Source organism: Nymphalis io, chromosome 27 (genome assembly GCF_905147045.1).
Source record: "Nymphalis io chromosome 27, ilAglIoxx1.1, whole genome shotgun sequence".
NCBI lineage: Eukaryota > Metazoa > Arthropoda > Insecta > Lepidoptera > Nymphalidae > Nymphalis > Nymphalis io.
In genome coordinates this window covers 2,308,060-2,327,865 of record NC_065914.1, presented here as the reverse complement: position 1 = coordinate 2,327,865, position 19,806 = coordinate 2,308,060, and the positions used below count along the sequence as shown (strand labels likewise).

At 37.0% G+C, this 19,806-nt stretch overlaps 2 protein-coding genes across 5 annotated transcripts; one reads left to right on the top strand and one right to left on the bottom strand.

Moving 5' to 3' along the window:
• Positions 1 to 3,433: 3,433 nt before the first annotated feature.
• Positions 3,434 to 8,615, bottom strand: LOC126778839 (zinc finger protein 888-like). Of its 4 annotated transcripts, none has more exons than XM_050502542.1 (3): positions 8,545 to 8,615; positions 6,981 to 7,145; positions 3,434 to 6,725 (listed from the first exon to the last, which is right to left on the bottom strand). In XM_050502542.1, exons 2-3 carry the CDS (start codon positions 7,136 to 7,138, stop codon positions 5,237 to 5,239), a joined length of 1,647 nt encoding a protein of 548 aa, XP_050358499.1. In that variant the 5' UTR covers positions 7,139 to 7,145; positions 8,545 to 8,615; the 3' UTR covers positions 3,434 to 5,236. The 4 variants fall into 4 exon arrangements, with proteins under 4 accessions (XP_050358499.1, XP_050358498.1, XP_050358497.1 ...); XM_050502541.1 differs by having other exon boundaries at positions 8,193 to 8,609; XM_050502540.1 differs by lacking the exon at positions 8,545 to 8,615 and adding an exon at positions 7,609 to 7,718 and having other exon boundaries at positions 3,434 to 6,722.
• Positions 8,616 to 9,218: 603 nt separating this feature from the next.
• LOC126778892 (acidic fibroblast growth factor intracellular-binding protein) lies at positions 9,219 to 18,208 on the top strand. The gene is made up of 11 exons (XM_050502641.1): positions 9,219 to 9,412; positions 9,574 to 9,670; positions 10,704 to 10,805; positions 11,566 to 11,647; positions 12,023 to 12,168; positions 13,496 to 13,595; positions 14,915 to 15,042; positions 15,756 to 15,824; positions 16,764 to 16,850; positions 17,399 to 17,497; positions 17,934 to 18,208. The coding sequence occupies exons 1-11, from the start codon at positions 9,328 to 9,330 to the stop codon at positions 18,010 to 18,012; spliced, it is 1,074 nt and encodes a 357-aa protein (XP_050358598.1). The 5' UTR covers positions 9,219 to 9,327; the 3' UTR covers positions 18,013 to 18,208.
• The last annotated feature ends 1,598 nt before the right edge of the window (positions 18,209 to 19,806 follow it).

The window sequence follows — 19,806 nt, the reverse complement described above, 5'->3', positions numbered from 1 at the left end:
GAATTTTAGAAAGACCAGTTTCTTTGACTCCCGGTTTCTTCTCCCGGGTATTTCTAGTAAAGCCAGGTGTGGCAGCAAAAGATTGTAATGACTTAGAGTATCTAACATTACACCAGGTTGGTAAGCCAAAATTTTGTAGTAGCTTTATTTTGTCAACGCTCTCCGGAAGAGCTGGTTTTATTAACTTCGTTGCATCAATATCAATCGCTACCTGGCCTAAATTAAGAAATGTGTCCGTAGCCTGAGGAAGAATTAAAAATGACTCGTTTGAACACTGATTATTTGACACTTGTGATTGTTGTGATTGGTTATTATGAGAGCCGCCGAGACTCTGCATATCGATGTTAGATAAAAATCCTACCTGATTGATAAGCGCTTCCAAGCCAGGGTCCTCTTTAGAATCTCTTCTTTTGAAAGAGGGCCTTTCACTCTCCGTCAGAGAAGAACTTGCAGACGAATCTGAGTCCGACCCGTCTTCGTTAGTAATCACTACGTTCGGTTCGTTTTCGTTCATTTTGTAACTTAAAACTTATTAAAAATTTCAAACCGTACACAACTTGGCGGCGAGTAACACACGCAATGACTTTGACAGGCCGGTTCCCGCCTTGCGGTGGCAGACCATAGATATTTTAAATAAGGTAGAGGATGAACATCTATGGATTCGGGTTAAGACACACGAGAGTAAGTACAACAATAAAGGTGAGTCGACACTGCTTCTTCATAATGCGATGCTGTGTTTTCTACAAGGCACATAATAAGAAGTAATGTATTCGGCAATCAATGCTGGTTTTGAGCTTCTTGAAAATATCTCGAAGCTCGCAAGAGCTATCGCATGACTTACCAAAGGCCTTTTATTGTGTCTGTCATTTTTTTTTTTACGCTGGAAAACGCATTACGCGTTTCCCCCACGGGAACAGTGGGGAGGTATGTGGGGCTCGCCGATGTCCGAAGCGCCGAGTGCGCCCCGAACAACGGAATACCCACTAAAAAACCAGCGGTACCCTTTCCGTCATAACGAGGAGCGCCACGGGATCGCTTGCGCATGCTACCGCGACGCTCAGACGGGTGGCCTGCGTATGCAGGCCTCCATTCTCTATGGGGATTACCAGGGTACTAATGTAGCGGAGTTGTGGTTGATGTTGTAGATGAGGTTTGATTAAAACAGTTTCTTCCACTACTAATTTATTTCTTGTAGAAATAATAACATTAAGATAGGCACAGCACAGAGTAGAATGAGAAGAACGAAGTATGAAGATAAGTTTTAATGCAAGAAGGAAGTATGACTTATTACAAAGACTTAAGGTGCAAAATTGTGTAGCAAATTACAAACTAGAAGCGACGTGCGTTCAGTACGAGATCTAGGATTCGACTGGTTGGCGGAAGGCGGCCGACTGCTGAGCCGATGCGCTTACGTTTCTTTGTTCAAAGTAACGGTATATAATCAAAGAATAGACATTTCTACTACACGACCGCGCGGCAACCGCCCTCCGACATTACACAAATCATTATATTATATTTTAATTATTTATATGATTTTAAAGTGTAAATATTTATATTGTGTATTACATGTATATGTTATAATATATAATATGTATTTATTATATAATTTATATAAGTATATAAAGTATTATAGCAAAAATATATAAGATATTATATGATTATATATATTATGTTCCACTTATACAAGCTATACAGGTTGTAGGGATCTGGTAAGTGTCGCGTTCGCCACACTGAGAACCCCCTAGTCCCAGCGGCGCCTATTGCGGCGGAGGGAGAAGGTGCGCATAGCGCCTCATTCTTCTCCCCAGTCTTCTTCGGCGGAGCAGGTTTGCAGCGGCGTCCTCTTCCTGCTCCCGCTCCGCGGCCTCCTTCTGCGACATTACATTTTCACAGAAGGAGACCATTTCCGACCAACACTCATCGCTTCCGAGCATCGCGTTGATGATGCTCGGCAAGGAGAGGTCTCCGCCGACAACTGCCGCCAGAGAAAGCCTCTGGGCCCCCACGCGGCACACTCCGTCAGGGTGTGTTGCGCCGTGTCGGTTGGTGCACCACACTCGTGGCAGGAAGGTGACATTTCCCGCCGTGCTATCTTGTGCAGGTACTTACCGAAGCAGCCGTGACCGGTAAGTACCTGCGTTAACCTTTAGGTTAGCGTGCCTCGTTTTCTTTTGACCTAGCGATTTAAATGGGGGCGTACCGCCTCCACTGTCGCCAGGCCCCGCTGTGGGGGACCTCAGATCTTCCTTCCATCGGGCTATCAGGGCTTGCTGGGCTAGAGCCCTGATCCGCCGACCCTGGACGGTCGCCGCGGTCTCTTGCCTCGACCCGGAAGCGGTACACCTCTGCGAGCACCTCCGCCTGGAGTTCCCAGGGCGGATCGCCCGCGAGGAGGGCCGCCGCTGTCCAAGACACCGTACGATACCCTCTTATCGCTCTTACCGCTATGACCCTCTGCGGCCTCCGCAGGATTTGTGAAAGCCCTGGGTAGGTACCATCCACTCATCAGATATTCTATCGCTAAACAGCAATAGTATTGTTGCATTCCAGTTTGAAGGATGAGTGAGCCAATGTAACGATAGGCACAGCGGACATGACATCTTAGTTCCCAAGATTGGTGGTGCATTAATAATAATGTCCTCCACACCGATTTCGACCACCGCGGCCAATCTCAAGAGAGACGAGCCAATTACGCAGGAGATATTATAGTGCACAAGTGTTTGCGCAAACACAGGTGCACTCTATTCCCTAAGTCATAATCCGATGGGACGGCAATCCGACACGACCGGAAATAGCTCAGGCGCAGGATTAACGGCTTTACGTGCTTTCCGAGACACGGGAGTGAACACACTTCCAGACTCCGGGCTGCTACTGAGAATTTTCTGACAGAAAAACCCAATAACTTTTCATTGGCCCGACCTGGGAATTGAACCCATGACCTCCGGATCTGCGGCCTTACATCAAGCCACTAGACCAGAAAGGATGTCAACGGTGGCGCATTGACGATACCTATAATGTACTGCTGACGCTACTTCAGTCATTTTTAAAATAAAAAACCTCTCTTGAGAGATTGGTAGCGTTAGCAACACATACATTTCCTCTTGTTTTCCGAGTATCGATCTGGTTTCCACGTCAAGACTATTTTGATTTAACATTATAATTATTATATAGAAAATAAATAAGAACATGAAACACGCTTGTCACGTCAATAGCCTAAAGGTAAAACTGCGAAAAGCAGCTTTCTCAAAGTTTCTTCAAAGTTTCTCCGAAACTTTCTTTTGTTATAAGTTTTATGTACGTATTTTAGTTTACTAGTTTTTTTCTTAGCCTTATAAGGTCTCATTTATGAACATAGATAGCTGTTGGAATTAAAGTGTAAATAAGTAGAATTCTTTAAAATAAACAATTTTTAATTCTTTCATCGTCACTTACACGAAGTAAAAGTGAGTTAACTAAATAATATAAACATAATTCCATATCTTAATATTAAACATTAATCGAGTTAGTTTATTTTACAAAACCACATAAATTATATTCGAACAATGAAATCTACAATAACGTCTCCGCCAAAGTGAAAATTGGCAATATTTAGTGTTGGCGAGTGTTGGTAACAAGTTTTTAAACATTTTTTTTTTACAATATTTTCTCTGATTAATAGCAAAGTTGCAAATACAGATATTGACAATTATTTCAGAGGAGACGCAGCATTACTTTATCAATGAAACAGTGTATTTGTAAATATTTATAATCATACATAGGTATGTTAGTTTGTCTCGCGTTTAATAGTATATTATATAGGTGAACACAGGCCTTCATGGAAACTTGATTCAAATATAGGATATAACATTTCATTTCAATTGATTGTCTGTAGTACAAATAGAATAGTGCATTTTTCTCTTTGAAATACCAATTGTCTTCTGACCCTAGTATATAATCCTCTAATAAGAAACTCCAATAAAATGACTTCATAGAATCATTTATATAGCTACGGCTACACATTTGCCTAAACGAGATGGCTATAACATAGAATTCCAAATCGCTTAACACAAGTGTGACCATAGCAAAAAAATAAAAATATTTTGTTTATCTTTGGCTTCTTAATGTTTTAGATAATGCATTTTTCATTTCCATATTAAGTTTGCGGCAAATGGAAACAGTGGTGGATTTACCAACAGGCTGAGTCAGCTTCAGCTAAGGCCGGCAGATTTCAGGAGCAGCTAATTTAGGGACCAATTTTTTTAAATTATATATTTTACTCCTGAGACACCATGACCATAAAGTCTTAAGACCTTACCAATGATTTTTCCTCTATCCTTTTCACTGTGCATGAGAGTTATATAAGTTATTTTTTGTGAAACCTAAATAAGGGGGCAAAACTTCAATATAGTAATAATGAGTGGAAATACCCTAAAGGGTATTCCCCTAAAGGGGATTACCCCTGCGACTTGTTCTGACAGATTGCACAACATAGAAGTTATAAGTCTCTGATATACACCCACACTGCACATGTGCACACCTGGCGATATAAATATTTAAGAGATTTTCAATTTTCCCTACCCTACCCAATAATAATATCCGAATCCTATTGGAACAGTTTTTATAATTACTTGAATTTAATTATAATTTAGCTAATTATTTCACATTGTTTTTATTTTGTACACCGCTTACATTAAAAGGTTACTAATATTTTGGAGGGGCCTGAGAATTAAGGATTTCTCAAAAGAGTGGCTATTCCGGCCCGTTTCTGTATCTCTACGCTAGTATAATTGAAGATATAATAAAAGACGATACAATATTCCAGAGGGAAGTGAGATCAGGTATTTCTAGAAGTCATAATCACCAATGGGTTTAAAATACTGCATTTGTCTAAACAACGATTTGGACATTGCACGGAATTAAAATACATAAACCTTGTCATATAATTAATAAATTAATACAGCCTTCACCACACTGGTCTGTCTGAATGTGATAAACTCAAAAGTTACCGAACAGATTTTCATACGGTTTTCACAAATAGACGAAGTGATTCATGAAGGCCTAATAAAAGAATATTATTTCACACTGCTTTGCTTTTTGGTTAAATCAAGTATTTATTGATGTAGTGTGACCAACTGACAGACATTTGAAACTCATTTTCTTTGCAGCTGAACTGTAATAACAAGTCAAGCGAGCCTGCACTGATTAAAAGAGGCCTTATTTTAAAACAATTTGTTTTAAATTTGTATATTAGTATAATTTACTCTGTAATAGGAATTTGATCACACTGGCCCCTCAAACTATCAATCAATGATGGCATTGGAACTTTCAACGACTGAATCTTCGTCTCACTGACTATTGTCACATCTTTCTTTATATCGCTGTGATATCTCTTAACATGGTTATCCAGTAATGACTTACGGACAGACATGTAGGAACAATATGTACATTTAAATGGCTTATTGCCAGTATGTATCGTCTCATGGCACAGCAGGCTCTCCTTTCTAGCTGCTTTATAATCACAGAAGCTGCATTTCAATCCGTTACCCAAGTGTAGAGTCGTGAAATGTTTTTGCAATTCATATTTATGCCTACACGAATACGGGCAAAGCGTGCATTTGTACGCATAGTGACATTTCTGGTGCATAACATACTGACATTTGTAAGTCGTTGAGAAACTACAAATTGTGCAGAATAAGACCTTATCCGATTGACTCCGTTTATTGTGTAACGCAATCTGATCCTTCGTTTTTGTTGAGAAATCACAGTTTACACATTTATAGGGACGGTTCTGACTGCCGGTGTGGTGTCTTTGAAAATGTCTTTGAACCGCTGCTTTGAACTTCGAAGTATAATTACACATATGACACAAGAACGGTCTCTCCTTATCTTCAGATTCTAAAACTTGTATACTATTCCAATCTAAGCAGTTCGGGTCGAGTGTGTACTGGTTTTGTGTGTCCCTTTTATCGAGTGTCTCCTGGGTTATGTAGTCAGATTTTTCCTGTATATCCAAGGAGGGTAACTGTATGTCTTCAGACATTTTATTTTGAATAACACCCGATCCATATATCCTGTTATAGTGTGACACTTTGTGCTGTTTACTTTCACACATATAAACTGTTTCAAATTCACAGTACTCGCATTTCAATGGCGCTTCTTGCTTGCTCCGTTGCTTGTGAATGTTCAACCTCCAACGTACCATCGTTGAAAAATCACAAAAATCACACTTGTTCGCTTTCTCTGTAACCTCGTTGTGGATCTTCGCTAAATGTCTTGTTATGTGACCTTCAAATTTCGTTACGAACGGACACTTGTCGCATTTATAGAATACACCCTCATTGTGGACTTTACTGTGTTTGACGAAATTATGCCTGTACGCTGTTGCATATGTGCAGTGCGGGCACTTGAATTGTTTCTCTTGTTTGTGTTTACGTTTGTGTGCGTTTAAATTCCATTTGAAGTATGATGAATAATCGCATTCATCGCATTTATGCATTGGCAGAGTTTTTTTGTCCTTTTCCGATACACTCGAATCATCTGATTGATGTTTTATCATGACATGCCGTTGGAGGGAAGTAGGGTACTTAGTCGTGTATTCGCAGAGTTGGCATGAAAACGGCTTCGAGTCCTTGTGACCAGCCACATGAAGATCCAAGCAATTTTTGTAAACCGTTGTGTAATCACATTCTTCGCAGTTAAGTACCTTTGTAAATTTACGCTTTTTTCCCTTTCGTCTACTCTTACTGCTGAAATAAGAAAAATATATTTTAAAGTAAAGAATATAAATATAATATTCTGAAGTTATTGTTTTCTTCTTCCTTATATATTAAAATAAGTCATTTATACATTTGAAGAATAGTAATGCTCTAAGAATTGATGCTTACGATGATGGGTACTCCTTAGGGATTTAGCTTGGCAATTAGTTGGTGGCAGATTCTTATTTGGCTATCACTAAGTAAGTGTAATTATGAATCTAATAACAATAATAAAAATGTTCTTACCGTACACTAGATTTTTTATCCTCGCTGTTACTGAATTCATTCTCTTCCTCCACTTCCACTTTCACCCAAACACTCGCAAACATGTTCATCATATCCGTCTCTTGATCTTCTGATTGAATTACCGATGGACTTTCTTCTTTTGATTTATTTTCTGTCATTTTTATTCTAAAAACACAATTTGAATTAATATTCAATTCATTACTAATGTAATTTTTTTTTTATAGAATAGTAAGGTGGACGAGCATATGGGCCACCTGATGGTAAGCGGTCACCAAACGCCCTTAGACATTGGCATTGTAAGAAATGTCAACCATCGCTTATAGCCAATGCGCCACCAACCTTGGGAACTAAGATTTTATGTCCCTTGTGCCTGTAATTACACTAGCTCACTCACCCTTCAAACCGGAACACAACAATATCAAGTAATGTAATGATACAATACATATGATGTATCATTAAACTATAGTACCTAAGCAGTTTCTCGACGAGTTATCTCATTAGAATCTTCATGTGAACTAGGATTAACCATAAATTTAATTTAAATCTACTTAATTATATATCTATATATGTGTTTGGTTTTGTTGTATAAATAATTGCTGAGCATAAAAGATTACCAGAGAATACCTACATTAAGTCTGTTTTTTGTAACATCAATGCTTTGCGATTTAAAAACTTAAATAAATAAATGATATGGCAATTCAAAAGTGAACAGTGAAATTATTTATGGACTTAAAATAAGAAAACTATTTAAATACTTTAATGACACAGATATTAGTTGCCCTGTAACTACGGCAACAGTGGGACAAAATAGTTTATCTTCCAATCAGTTTTTACATTAGGCATTTAGTAACATATATAATAAAGCATTGTTTATAATGTAACATAAGTTAATAGAAACAAGATCATGGTCAAAAACTATTTAATTATTATCAACTTCACTTGAATTAAATTTGTTTGTATGTAGATTGAAGAGGTATATAAGGTTCAACAAGTTGTAAACAGTAAAACATAAACAATTTATGTTTACAATTAATCTATATTTATATGTATATATATTTAATTCATAATAAAAATGTCCACAATCATTTAATTTTCCAAACACGAAATGGTTTTCATCCCCTTCAGCAAGATTTAGTATACGTACATAAATAAATCTCAAGGTCATATAAATTATAATTGTAATACAAACTTATATTATAAGTTTTTAATTACCTTATTTAATAAGATAAACGTTGTCACTGATCACCGGTGGATTAAAGAACAGGCGTTCACATTAAGTATGTTCCTTTTTTCATTATTGTTTTGAGGATTATTTTATGGTAACCAAAAGATAACTTAATTACAAGTACTAACACGATAATATATTATTAATAATAGCACGTATATTATTAAAATTTTAAGTACTTAAATGTTTTTTAAACCGCTATTATATTTCATTGCAACTGGAATCATTTGTTGTCATTTATGATAGGCATTGTTAGTATGTATTTAAAGGCCATTATAGCAAATTTTAACGTGGCGTATTATTTTGCAGTATTTAATAAACATACAGCGAAATACTTACTGATGTATTTACAAAACAAAGCTAAATAAAAATATTAAGTTTTTTAGTAATCCAATGTTGAAAAAAATCAATTATGCTTTTATTCGTTCAAAAATAATGGCAAATCGAATGTAATTTTTAAATATTTTTGTAATAGATAGTCATTAAATTAAATTTATCTAAAATAATTGAATTGTAAGAAGCATTTTTTTTATTTTGTTATTGAAAGAAGTCATTAATTATGAAAATTTTTCTATATATCAATATTTCTTACAAAACCTCACTTCTGAACTTTATAATTATTATATAATGTTATAATTATTGTGCAAGCTAACATTTTTATGATGATATTTTGATATAATAATTGTGTATACAAATGATATAACGATCAACAACAACAAATACTCGTATTTAATTGTTATATGAAATGTTTTTATTTGACTAATAATTAATCTGTATAATTATGTCATGTAATATTTATGCGTAATTTATATTCTGACTAGGATTTAATGTGTTGTTTTATTATATATAGGTATATATACTATTTCTCTAAATTATGATAGAACGTAAAATGTTTAAATTAAGTGATTAATTTTTATATCAATCTAAAATACAAATATGTCGAAATATGTGTTCGATACAATTAATCGTGATTATGGCAACACTTGAAAAAAAAGTCAAGGTACTGTCATTAAAATTTTGACATAATAATAATATTTCTAAATTTTAGCAGGTATTTCCAAAAGTGACCAAAAATAATAATTGAACATTAAATAATATTTATATATCCACAAAGCGTTAAAAATGTATACAGAAGTAGATGTTTTCGTTAGTAATTTTACTTTAATAGATCCAGAAATATACCAGCTGTGGATTGAAGGATGTTCCTGTAAGTATTAAAAATATATTATATAAAATTGTTTATAAAACGTGATTATTTATTATCTGCCCCTGCCTATTTGGTCTAGTGGTTAGCTTTTAAGGCCGTAGACCCTGAGGTCCTGAGCTTAATTATAAATGTACAATTAAAACCATTATATATTATTTTAGCAAGTGAGGCTGTAACTACATTACACCAGCGTGCTGTGAGTAAACAAACTGGAGCTACTGTTGAACTTATTGCTAGCGATGTTCTGGATCATTACAGGTAAGAAATCTATTCAAACTAAAGGAGTAAAGATAAATAATCCTTAGATTTATGTATTACTTGTGATTTTCTAATAGTTCTGCTTTATTTTACTGGTGACAGTGCTTTGTGCAAGGCTGTTTGGGTAGGTACTAACTACTCATCAGATATTCTACCACAAAACAGCAGTACTTGGTATTGTTGTGTTCTGGTTTGAATGGAGAATGAGCCAGTGTAATTACAGGCAGAGGTTGGTGGCGCATTGGTGATGGTTATCATTTCTTACAATGCCAATGTTTCTTGGTGTGACTACTTACAATCAGGTGGCCCAAATGCTCGTCCGTCTAGCTATACTATAAAAAAAAAATCAGTTCTCGTTTAATTCATCTTTATTTATAATACAACACAATTCCACTTAACTATTTTAATATCACTTACTAATTTCCGATAATGAGTTTGCTGAAAGTCAAGATGCTATTTTTTCGCCATTTATAATTTAAGATCTTAACCAAGGATATAGCATCAATTCCATGTCAAAATTGTTTATTTGTCTTTAAACCTTTTGTGGTTAGAACAGGCTATAGGATAGGAAGCTCAACAAGCTCACTTATTAAAAACATAACACTCAGGCCTTCATAAAGCCCTAACATTGCATGACCTTTTGAAATACATAAGTAATCATCAATTAGAAGCCGAGATGGCCCAGTGGTAAGAACGCGTGAATTTAAACCGATGATCGTGGGTTCAAACCCAGGCAAGCACCACTGAATTTTCATGTGTTTAATTTGTGATTATAATTCATCTTGTGCTTGACGGTGAAGGAACACATAGTGAGGAAACCTAATGCAGGTCTAATTTCACTGAAATTCTGCCACATATGTATTCCACTAACCCGCATTGGAGCAGCGTGGTGGAATAAGCTCTAAAACCTTCTCCTCAAAAAGGAAGAGGAGGCCTTAGTCCAGCAAAGGGACATTCACAGGCTATTACTATTACTGAAGCAATCATATTTTCTTAAGTATATAACTTTTATGAGCTAAAATATTTGTTGTAGGACCTTCGCATTATTAGAGAGGCTTCTGACGGTGCCGTCGAAGCTTTCTGAACAGATGGTGTTTCAAATCGACGAACCGACAAAACATATGCTCATTGAAAAGTGAGTATGTATATATATATATATATATATATATATGGAGATGAGGCATAGCCAACTGTGCAAGAGAGGGTACCTGAACCCTTGAAAGTGTCTGCAAACATATGAACTATTTTCACCTATAATTCAATGGAATGGCAATCCATCACAACCAGAAACAATTCAGAAGTTACACTCATCATGCTTTCCGTTTTACTGGTGGTAGGGCTTTGTGCAAGTTCGCCAGGGTAGGTACCACCCATTCATCAGATATTCTACCGCAAAACAGCAGTTCTTGTATTGTATTGTGTTCCGAACAGATTTTACATTTCAATATGGTAGCTTTACATTTAATTGTAATCCTGTAATTTGTTAATTCAAAAGTGCATATATAAGCCCGTTTGAATATACATATTGTTTTTATAAATTTTGTTATTATTTTAAACGTATTTCGGTTTAGATCTTCCTGCTCTTATCCCACTACGTGGAGTCGGCACAACATGTATTTTCCTTCTGCTTCTTTCTGTCACTCGTCATCTCAGCACTTACCCCTTTCATACACAATCCATCCACACTTTCTTCGGCCTCCCCCGTCCCCTATATCCATCAACATTCATACTCATCACCCTCCTCATCACATGCCCATACCACGCCAATCTATTACTCTTCAACTTTTCATCTATTTGTGCTACTTTCGTACTTCCTCTGATATACTCGTTTCTTATCTTGTCTATTCTAGCTATGTACTGTTCAGATATATTAAAGTCACATTTATACTTTTCAGGTATTATGATTTAGATGATGCGGTCATAAGAGAACTTCTTGGTCGTAAACTGTCTTCACGGCACCGGAAGGATCTTGATGAGGTGTGACCTATCATTCTTCTTGGTGGTAGAGCTTTTTGCGAGTCCATCTGGGTAGGTGCTCATCGTCATATATTCTCCTGCCAAATAGCAATACTTAATATTGTTAAGATCTGATGTGAAGGGTCAGTGAGCCATTATAGCTACAGGCACAAAAGACATGCCACTTTTGTTCCCACGGTTGGTGGCACATTGACGATGTAAGAAATGGTTAATATTTCCTACAGCGCCAATGGTCACCCTTCAAACCGGAACGCAACAATACTAAGCATTGCAGTTTAGAGTTGAAGATGTGATGACGGACTTGCATAAAGCCTTACCGGCAAATGGAGTTTTTCTTCGAGGACAGCGAGTCGTTAACTGGCGACGCGTGCGCAGGTGGCGGAGCGCTCCGGGGCGCCGCTGCGCTGCTGCCGGCGACAGTTCGACAACGTCCGCCGAGTGTTCAAGGCGGTCGAGGAGATGCCGGGGAACGTCGTGGCGAACATACGATCAACGTTTCTCATATCCGAACCTCTCGCTAAGTATGTTTGTTTATATATATATTATAAAGCTGTTATGGCTCAGTGGTTAGAAAACGTGAGTCTTAGCCGAAGACTTCGGATTCAACCCGGGCAAGTACCACGGAAGTTTATCTCATTTCTCAAGACGACGGCGTTTTAGCCGAGAGTCCACAGGAGGCACTCTCACGACGTTCGTATACCGTCGAAAAGGTCAGTAAGGACAGCAGCGGGCACAATTCGAAAAATATCTTACTAATTGAAGTGACATCCTGTATGACCCACAGTTGAGCTGGAGCTCACGCCATCACGCGGCTCCTATGCGAGGTGTGGCACAATATCAGTAAAATTAGACACATGCAGGTTTCCTCACAATGTTTGCCTTCGCCGTCGAGCAAGAGATGATTTATAAACAAACAATGATTAAATCATCATTAATTATAATATGGCAAAACAAAAGCATATATTGTACATTCACACGGACACATAAACACACACACACACACACGAACACACACATACACAGGTATATAGATTAGAATTATTTAATTAATGTTACTTTTAGAATATATATACTTTTAGGATCTATTAATTGATATTGGTAACTTCTTGTTTGTCCTGGTGGAAGAGTGGGGAACGAAGGAACACGCGTGTAAACTCACTACTAGCCCTTGCAACTATTTTGTAATGCCTCAATTGTTAACAATAAAACACTTTTCATATTCAAACACAAACTACAGTGGCGCTTGTTCAACTTCGCAATAATAACAATTTATTGAGAAGAATCATACCATGTTTTAGTAAACAAATCAAACAGCGGTATTTGGTATTGTTGTGTTCCGGTTTGAAGGGTGAGTGAGCCAGTGTAATTACAGGCACAAGGGACATAACATCTTAGTTCCCAAGGTTGGTGGCGCATTGGCGATGTAGGCGATGGTTAACATTTACAATGCCAATGTCTATATAATGGGCGTTGGTGACCACTTATCAGGTGACCCATATGCTCATCCGCCTTCCTATTCTATAAAAAAAATACATGTGCTAGGCTAATTATAGTTGATACACGAAAATAATTCTATTGACTTCCAAACTAGGCGATGAACCTATATCTTGGAAATCAATTATGAAATTAGCTGCTAGTATTGTTTGAGTTAAGACAATTTTCAATCCTAAATAATATTATAAAAGCGAAAGTTTAATTCGGTTGTTTGTTGAGCTTTCACATCATAATTTATCAATCCTCATGAAGAAATTTATCCACGTTGTCAGGGATACAGACAATATCATAGGTACCTAATGCCCCCCCCCCCCAATACGTGGGTGAAAATTGTTATATATCGATATTTTTCAGAAAATACGGCGCGGTCGTCTTCATAGCCTGTATGAGATTCGAAACGACGAAGCGCAAACTGCAATATCTATCATTTAATGATTTCTTTCAGTGTGCACAAGTAAGTAATTAATTGTAATTAATAAGATATTATCGTTTACTTTTTACCTTTGCCTATTAATTAATAAATATCTCATGTCAAAAGAACTTTGATAAATAAAGCAAGCAAGCAACCCAAGATTTAGTAAATGGTAATAAAGTGGACCAACTCAACTTTATTACCAAAGTCGAATTTACCCCAAGCCGTGGAGTGCCGGCTTAGAATAGTACTCCCCCAATCTCATCCCGTAATTGTCGACTGAGGGACTGGGAAAAGGGGGGATGGGCAGCAGCGTCCCCTTCATAAACATCTTACCCTTGACACGCTTGCCCAGCGCGGCGAGTATGGGCAAACCCTCCTACATGGTAGATGCGCACAAAAAATGACCCCCAGTTACCGGCTAGCTCGCTAGGCCCGACCAAGGTAGCGGTCGCGGTATCAGCAGGGTAGGTGGTGCAAAGAATCACCGATTCATGGTAGGCTACCATTAAAAACGACTTTAAGGACCGGGAGCTTTAGCGCACCTTAGGAGAGGCCTATTTTCAGCAGTGGACAATGATTGGCTGTTGATGATGATGTAAAAAGTTGAGTTAGTATTTGTTGATTTCCATGGAGGAAATTATATTATAAATTTAAAATGAAACCGTTTAAAACCCGGCTGTTGAGTTTGTTGCCGGATCATCTCGGTAAGCTACCAAAAAGGTAAAGCTACCAAAGGAACTTATATTCTATATGTTCCTTTGGTAGCTTTATAATTAATTCAATAGTACGACGACGATCCGAAAATACCCTTATCTACCCTTATCTTATTTAAATATTTGATTTAATTTCTGTTATTTTGTGACTATTTATTTTGACGTTATATTTTGACATTACGAATAATTTCTTGTCACTGTGTACAGTACAGTACAGTACAGTAACAGCCTCTGAATGTCCCATTGCTGGGCTAAAGCCTCCTCTCCTTTTTGAGGAGAAGGTTTGGAGCTTATTCCACCACGCTGCTCCAATGCGGCAAAATTTCAGTGTAATTCGACACATGCAGGTTTCCTCACGATGTTTTCCTTCACCGTCAAGCATGAGATGAATTATAAACACAAATTAAGCATATGAAAATTCCGTGGTGCTTGCCCGGGAACCCACAATCATTGGTTATGATTCACGCGTTCTAACCACTAGGCCATCTCGACTCTTGTGACAGACATCTAATTTTTTTCTTACCTAGTATTTTTTATCTGTGGCAATAAAAACGACTCTACTTCTCCTATACCAATCGAAGGGGTATCGATAGACAATCCTTAGATTTATACATACCACGTTATTTGTTACGCATTGCTTTGCAGGCGATCATGGGTAGCTGGACGTACAGCTGCACAGGTCCAGAGTATTACGACACGGAGATGGACCGGGAGTTCCTTCTGGAGCTACGCGAATTGAGGATACTTCTGGATAAAGAGAAAGAACATAAGCAGTAAGCTATTTTCTTTTATTCACCTTCGCCCGTGAGTCGTACTTGGTGATAGGGCTTTGTGCAAAACTAAAGTGGATATAAGTAAATAAGTTCAATGGTGTTGTATTATAAATAAAGATATATTAATCAAGAAGAGTTTGTAGTGCATAATACGGCAGAGCTGTTAGTGAAACGCATGGAGTATTTAAATTTAAGTCTCTACTTCATCGATTGTAATATTGTATAAATGAATGGATATATGTACTCACTAATCTTATGAACTCGAAACAAATACGCAGAAGATATAGTGGAAACGTGTTTTTAATATATATCCCATAACTTTCATAATGCGATAGGTCGGTTAGTCGTCTGGTAAGAGTTCAAGCGCAGGATCAACAGTTTTACGTGCTTTCCAAAATTTGGGGTTGTAAATGACACAAGAAAATTATAAGATTAGAAGCTATTCTGTAAGAAAAAACTCGAGACTCACCGCATAAAACGGTCGTGTAATGTCGGAAAGTGATACGCGATATTGACCGTTATAATCATAACATTTCAAGGACACACGCGTCAAAATAGTGTATCACCATAAGTCGGTTGTCAACATTTCACAGGGGAATGATGTGAGTTAGAGAGTAGCACTGCTGGACCCAGGACTTTGGAGTGCAGTCTTATAAACTGTACAATAGATAAACGACACAGTTCTTTATAATTATAATATAATTTGTTTCCAGTTTGATATGTATGCGATTAAAACCGAAATTACTGGAGAAATCGTATCAGGAATTGGAGCTTAATTTTAGGTGAGTTTTTATATAGTAATGTGACGGCCTGTGAAAGTCCCATTGTTTTATTTATTATTAGGGAGACGGGTAGTTTATGCCATAACGCTGTAACTATGGACGGCAGAATATCCCCTTACTATGTTTCACCAAAACAGTATTTGACAATTTTACGGGTGGATAAACAGATACAGTGGATTTAGTTATTCTGGTTCTGTAAATATCAATAGTAACAGCCTGTGAATGTCCCACTGCTGGGCTAAGGCCTCCTTTTCTTTTTTTTTTTTTGAGGAGAAGGTTTGGAGCTTATTCCACCATACTGGTCTAATGCGGGTTGCTGGAGTACACATGTGGCAGAATTTCAGTGAAATTAGTCTCATGCTGGTTCCCTCAAAACGTTTTCCTTCACCGCAAAGCACGAGATGAATTGTAATTTATATTTATCACAATCACAAATTAAGCACATGAAATTTCGGTGGTGTTTGAACCCACGATCATTGGTTAAGATCCACGCATTCTAACCACTGGGCCATCTCGGCTATATCAATGGCGGGTAATATGTTAATAACCCTTGGTCAGACTTTGTTTGTTCGCTAGTAAAATATTAAATAAATGTTTTTCATTTGGTGGTAGGGATTTGTGCAAAACCGCTCCGTACTACTACCATCTGGGTAAATAGCACCCACTCATCAGATATTCTACCGCCAAACAGTAATAATTAGTATTTTCTGTTCCGGTTTGAATTACACTAGGGATGTCACATCATGTTACCAAGGTTGCTGGCACATTGCCAGTGTCTATGGGTAGTGGTGACCACTTACAATCAGGTGGCTCATGGCATGACAGTGCTAGGCTCCCGCCAGGAGTATGATTAGCGTTTATTCGTATTAGGACATCGTCTGCGTTCAATAATAAATATTTATTACTGTAATTAAATAATTTGGACTTTATATATAATAGATTATACACGCGCGCGTTGGTCGGCCTCGCGTGTAACCTGCACAGAGGGCGTGAACTGCGGTCCTTATTTACCGATTTACTTGAAAGGTAAGGACGTACTTATATTATAAATGGGTTCAGTTTTTTTAATTAGTTTTTTCCTGTTTCAAGCGATAGATGAATCTTATGTCTTTATTATTTTGTATTTATATTAATTTGTAAATATTTATTTATTTTATTGAGGTACACAAAAAGAATGTAATCAGGACATAATACTTTTAATATTTTTTACAATTTTAAGCAAAATTACACTCCAAAACCTGTGCTCATAAAAATAATATGGGTCAGTCAGTTGCTTATATTATAATTAATTAAATATTAAAGTATACATACGTGGTTAAACAAGGCCCTACCGTAAGTTTTCGTCAGGGCGTCACGTTAGCATGCGCAAGAGATCCCGTGGCGCTCCTCGTTAAGACGGAAAGGGTACCGCTGGTTTTTTAGTGGTTCCGATGTTCGGGGCGCACTCGGCGCCTTGGACACCGGCGAGCCCCACATACCCCCCCATTGTTCCCGTGAGGGAAACGCGTAATGCGTTTTTCTAGTGTAAAAAAGGCCCTGCCGTGTATTATTATAGTTATCATCGAATGTTACAGGTGCATAGAGCCGTTGAGGATGGGTGGCTGGCCCAAAACTGATTTGGCTCAGTTTCTCAGCGCTTACGAGCAGTGTGCATTACAAATGGACGTTTTAAGGTAAGTTCGAAAATAATTATCGGTAATTCTCACCTTTGAAGATGAAAGTTTTCTTTTATTGGTATTAGGTAGGTGCACTGGCAAATGGGCCACCTGATGGTAAGTGGTCACCACCTCCCGTAATATTGGCGTAATGAGAAGTATTAAACATTTCTTACATCGACAATGCGCCACCAACCTTGGGAACTGAGATGTTATGTCCCTTGTGCCTGAAGTTGCACTGGCTCACTTTCGTTCTGACCGGAAGTCCTGTTACCTGTTATCCTGAATGAATGATCAATAATTTTAATGAATAAACATTCCCATTATTATAAAAACAATACTAACGTTATTCTAGTAATAATATATATAAAAAAAAACAGATAATTATAGAAGATAATTTCAGAACATATTAAAAAACAAGTCGAATAATTTTGTATATAATTTTCTTTTTCAGGGAAGCAGACTTGAAGAGTGTCTGGGAGAGATATATGCGAGTGGTCAACCAGTGTTTATTAACTATGTATCATTTGTAAATAGGGTTATATACTAGCTGCTATATATATTTGTTGATAGTTTAACAACAGCGCCATCTATCGGCTTACATAGCTAGAATTATTATCGTGACAAAATAATTATACAGTGTGAATATTAGTTGGTTAAGTTGTTTAAAGTAACTCGCAAAAACACATCAACGATTATATATTTAAAAATTAAAGCATATAATATACTTTTTAGGGTTTTATTTCTTATATTTTGTATAACAGTCATATTATAATAAAAACTGTTTGTCTTTTACTTTACTTGGTGGTAGGGCTTTGTGCGAGCCCGCCTGGGTAGGTACCACCCACTGATATATATACCTACCTTTTATATATATATATATATATATATATATATATATATATATATATAAAAGGTAGGCCGACGAGCATATGGGCCACCTCATGGTAAGTCACCAACGCCCATATACATTGGCATTGTAAGAAATGTTAACCATCGCTTACATCGTCAAGGCGCCACTAACCTTGGGAACTAAGATGTTATGTCCCTTCTGCCTGAAATTGCACTGGCTCACGCACCATTCAAACCGGAATACAACAATATCAAGTACTGCTGTTTTGCGGTAGAATATCTGATGAGTGGGTGGTACCTACCCAGACGAGCTTGCACAAAGCCCTACCACCAGTAAACAAACAAACAGCAAAACAGTATTATTGCGTTCTGGTTTGAATAGTGAGACAGTGTAACTACAGGCACAAGGGACATAACACCATAGTTCTCAAGATTGTTCGCCTATTGGCGATGTAAGGTTAATATTTCTTACAATGCCAAGTCTGTATTGACTACCGGTCATTACCCACTTGTCAGTCTGCCTACCTAATACTAAATAGCATGTGATGAGTGTAATAAATAATAATTGATAGTCATCATCGAATTTGATATATATAGGGAAGTACAGACAGCATATTAAAGGCGATAACCCTTATATATACTATGATAGACCCAGAATGGACACAAAAAATTGGATTACAGCTGAGCGTTTCAATAGCTTAAGCTTTGTGTGTGCAAGTGAGATGACACGGCAATCAACTGACATTTATCCTAATATTATAAATGCGAAAGCGAGTTGGTTTTTTTTGTTACGCTTTCCTACTGAACTTCACGATTGAATTCAATCGATTATTATTAAGAAATTTAACATATACGCGTTTAGGGGTATCCCTACTTTCTGTATAGAAAAGGACATTATGTTAGGTACATAATGGTCCCCCCACAGATGCGATGCAATTATTAAATTATAAATGTCGCTTGATCTTGCATGACTTATAAGTCATTATTATTAAAGCTACTAATAAATAGTTTTGCTTAATTAATATCAATTAGTTTATTATAAGTAATAATAATTAACGTTAGGAGATTTTGTAAATATAATACAGAATTGAAATTAATAAAAACTACTGTAAAAATTCTGTAGTAGAATTCTCTAAGAACTCAAGACTCACCCCAAGCGGTCTTGAAATATCAGAAAGTGGTATGCGATACTGACCTTTATAATCATAACATTTCAACGACACTCGCGTCAAATTAGTATAACACCATAAGTCGGATGTCAACGGTTTCATGGTTGAATGTGAAAGAAGTGACTTCTTAATAACTGCTGGTCACGCAATGATTTCTAGAATAATTATCCTGTTGAATGGCAATTCGTATTGGAGGAACCAGTGGAGTAATGGGCTTTTAAAACTTATTAGAATATTTGTTCTCTTAACTATACAAACATTACTTGAAACTCTTAACTGCACAAACATTATTTGGACATCTTACTG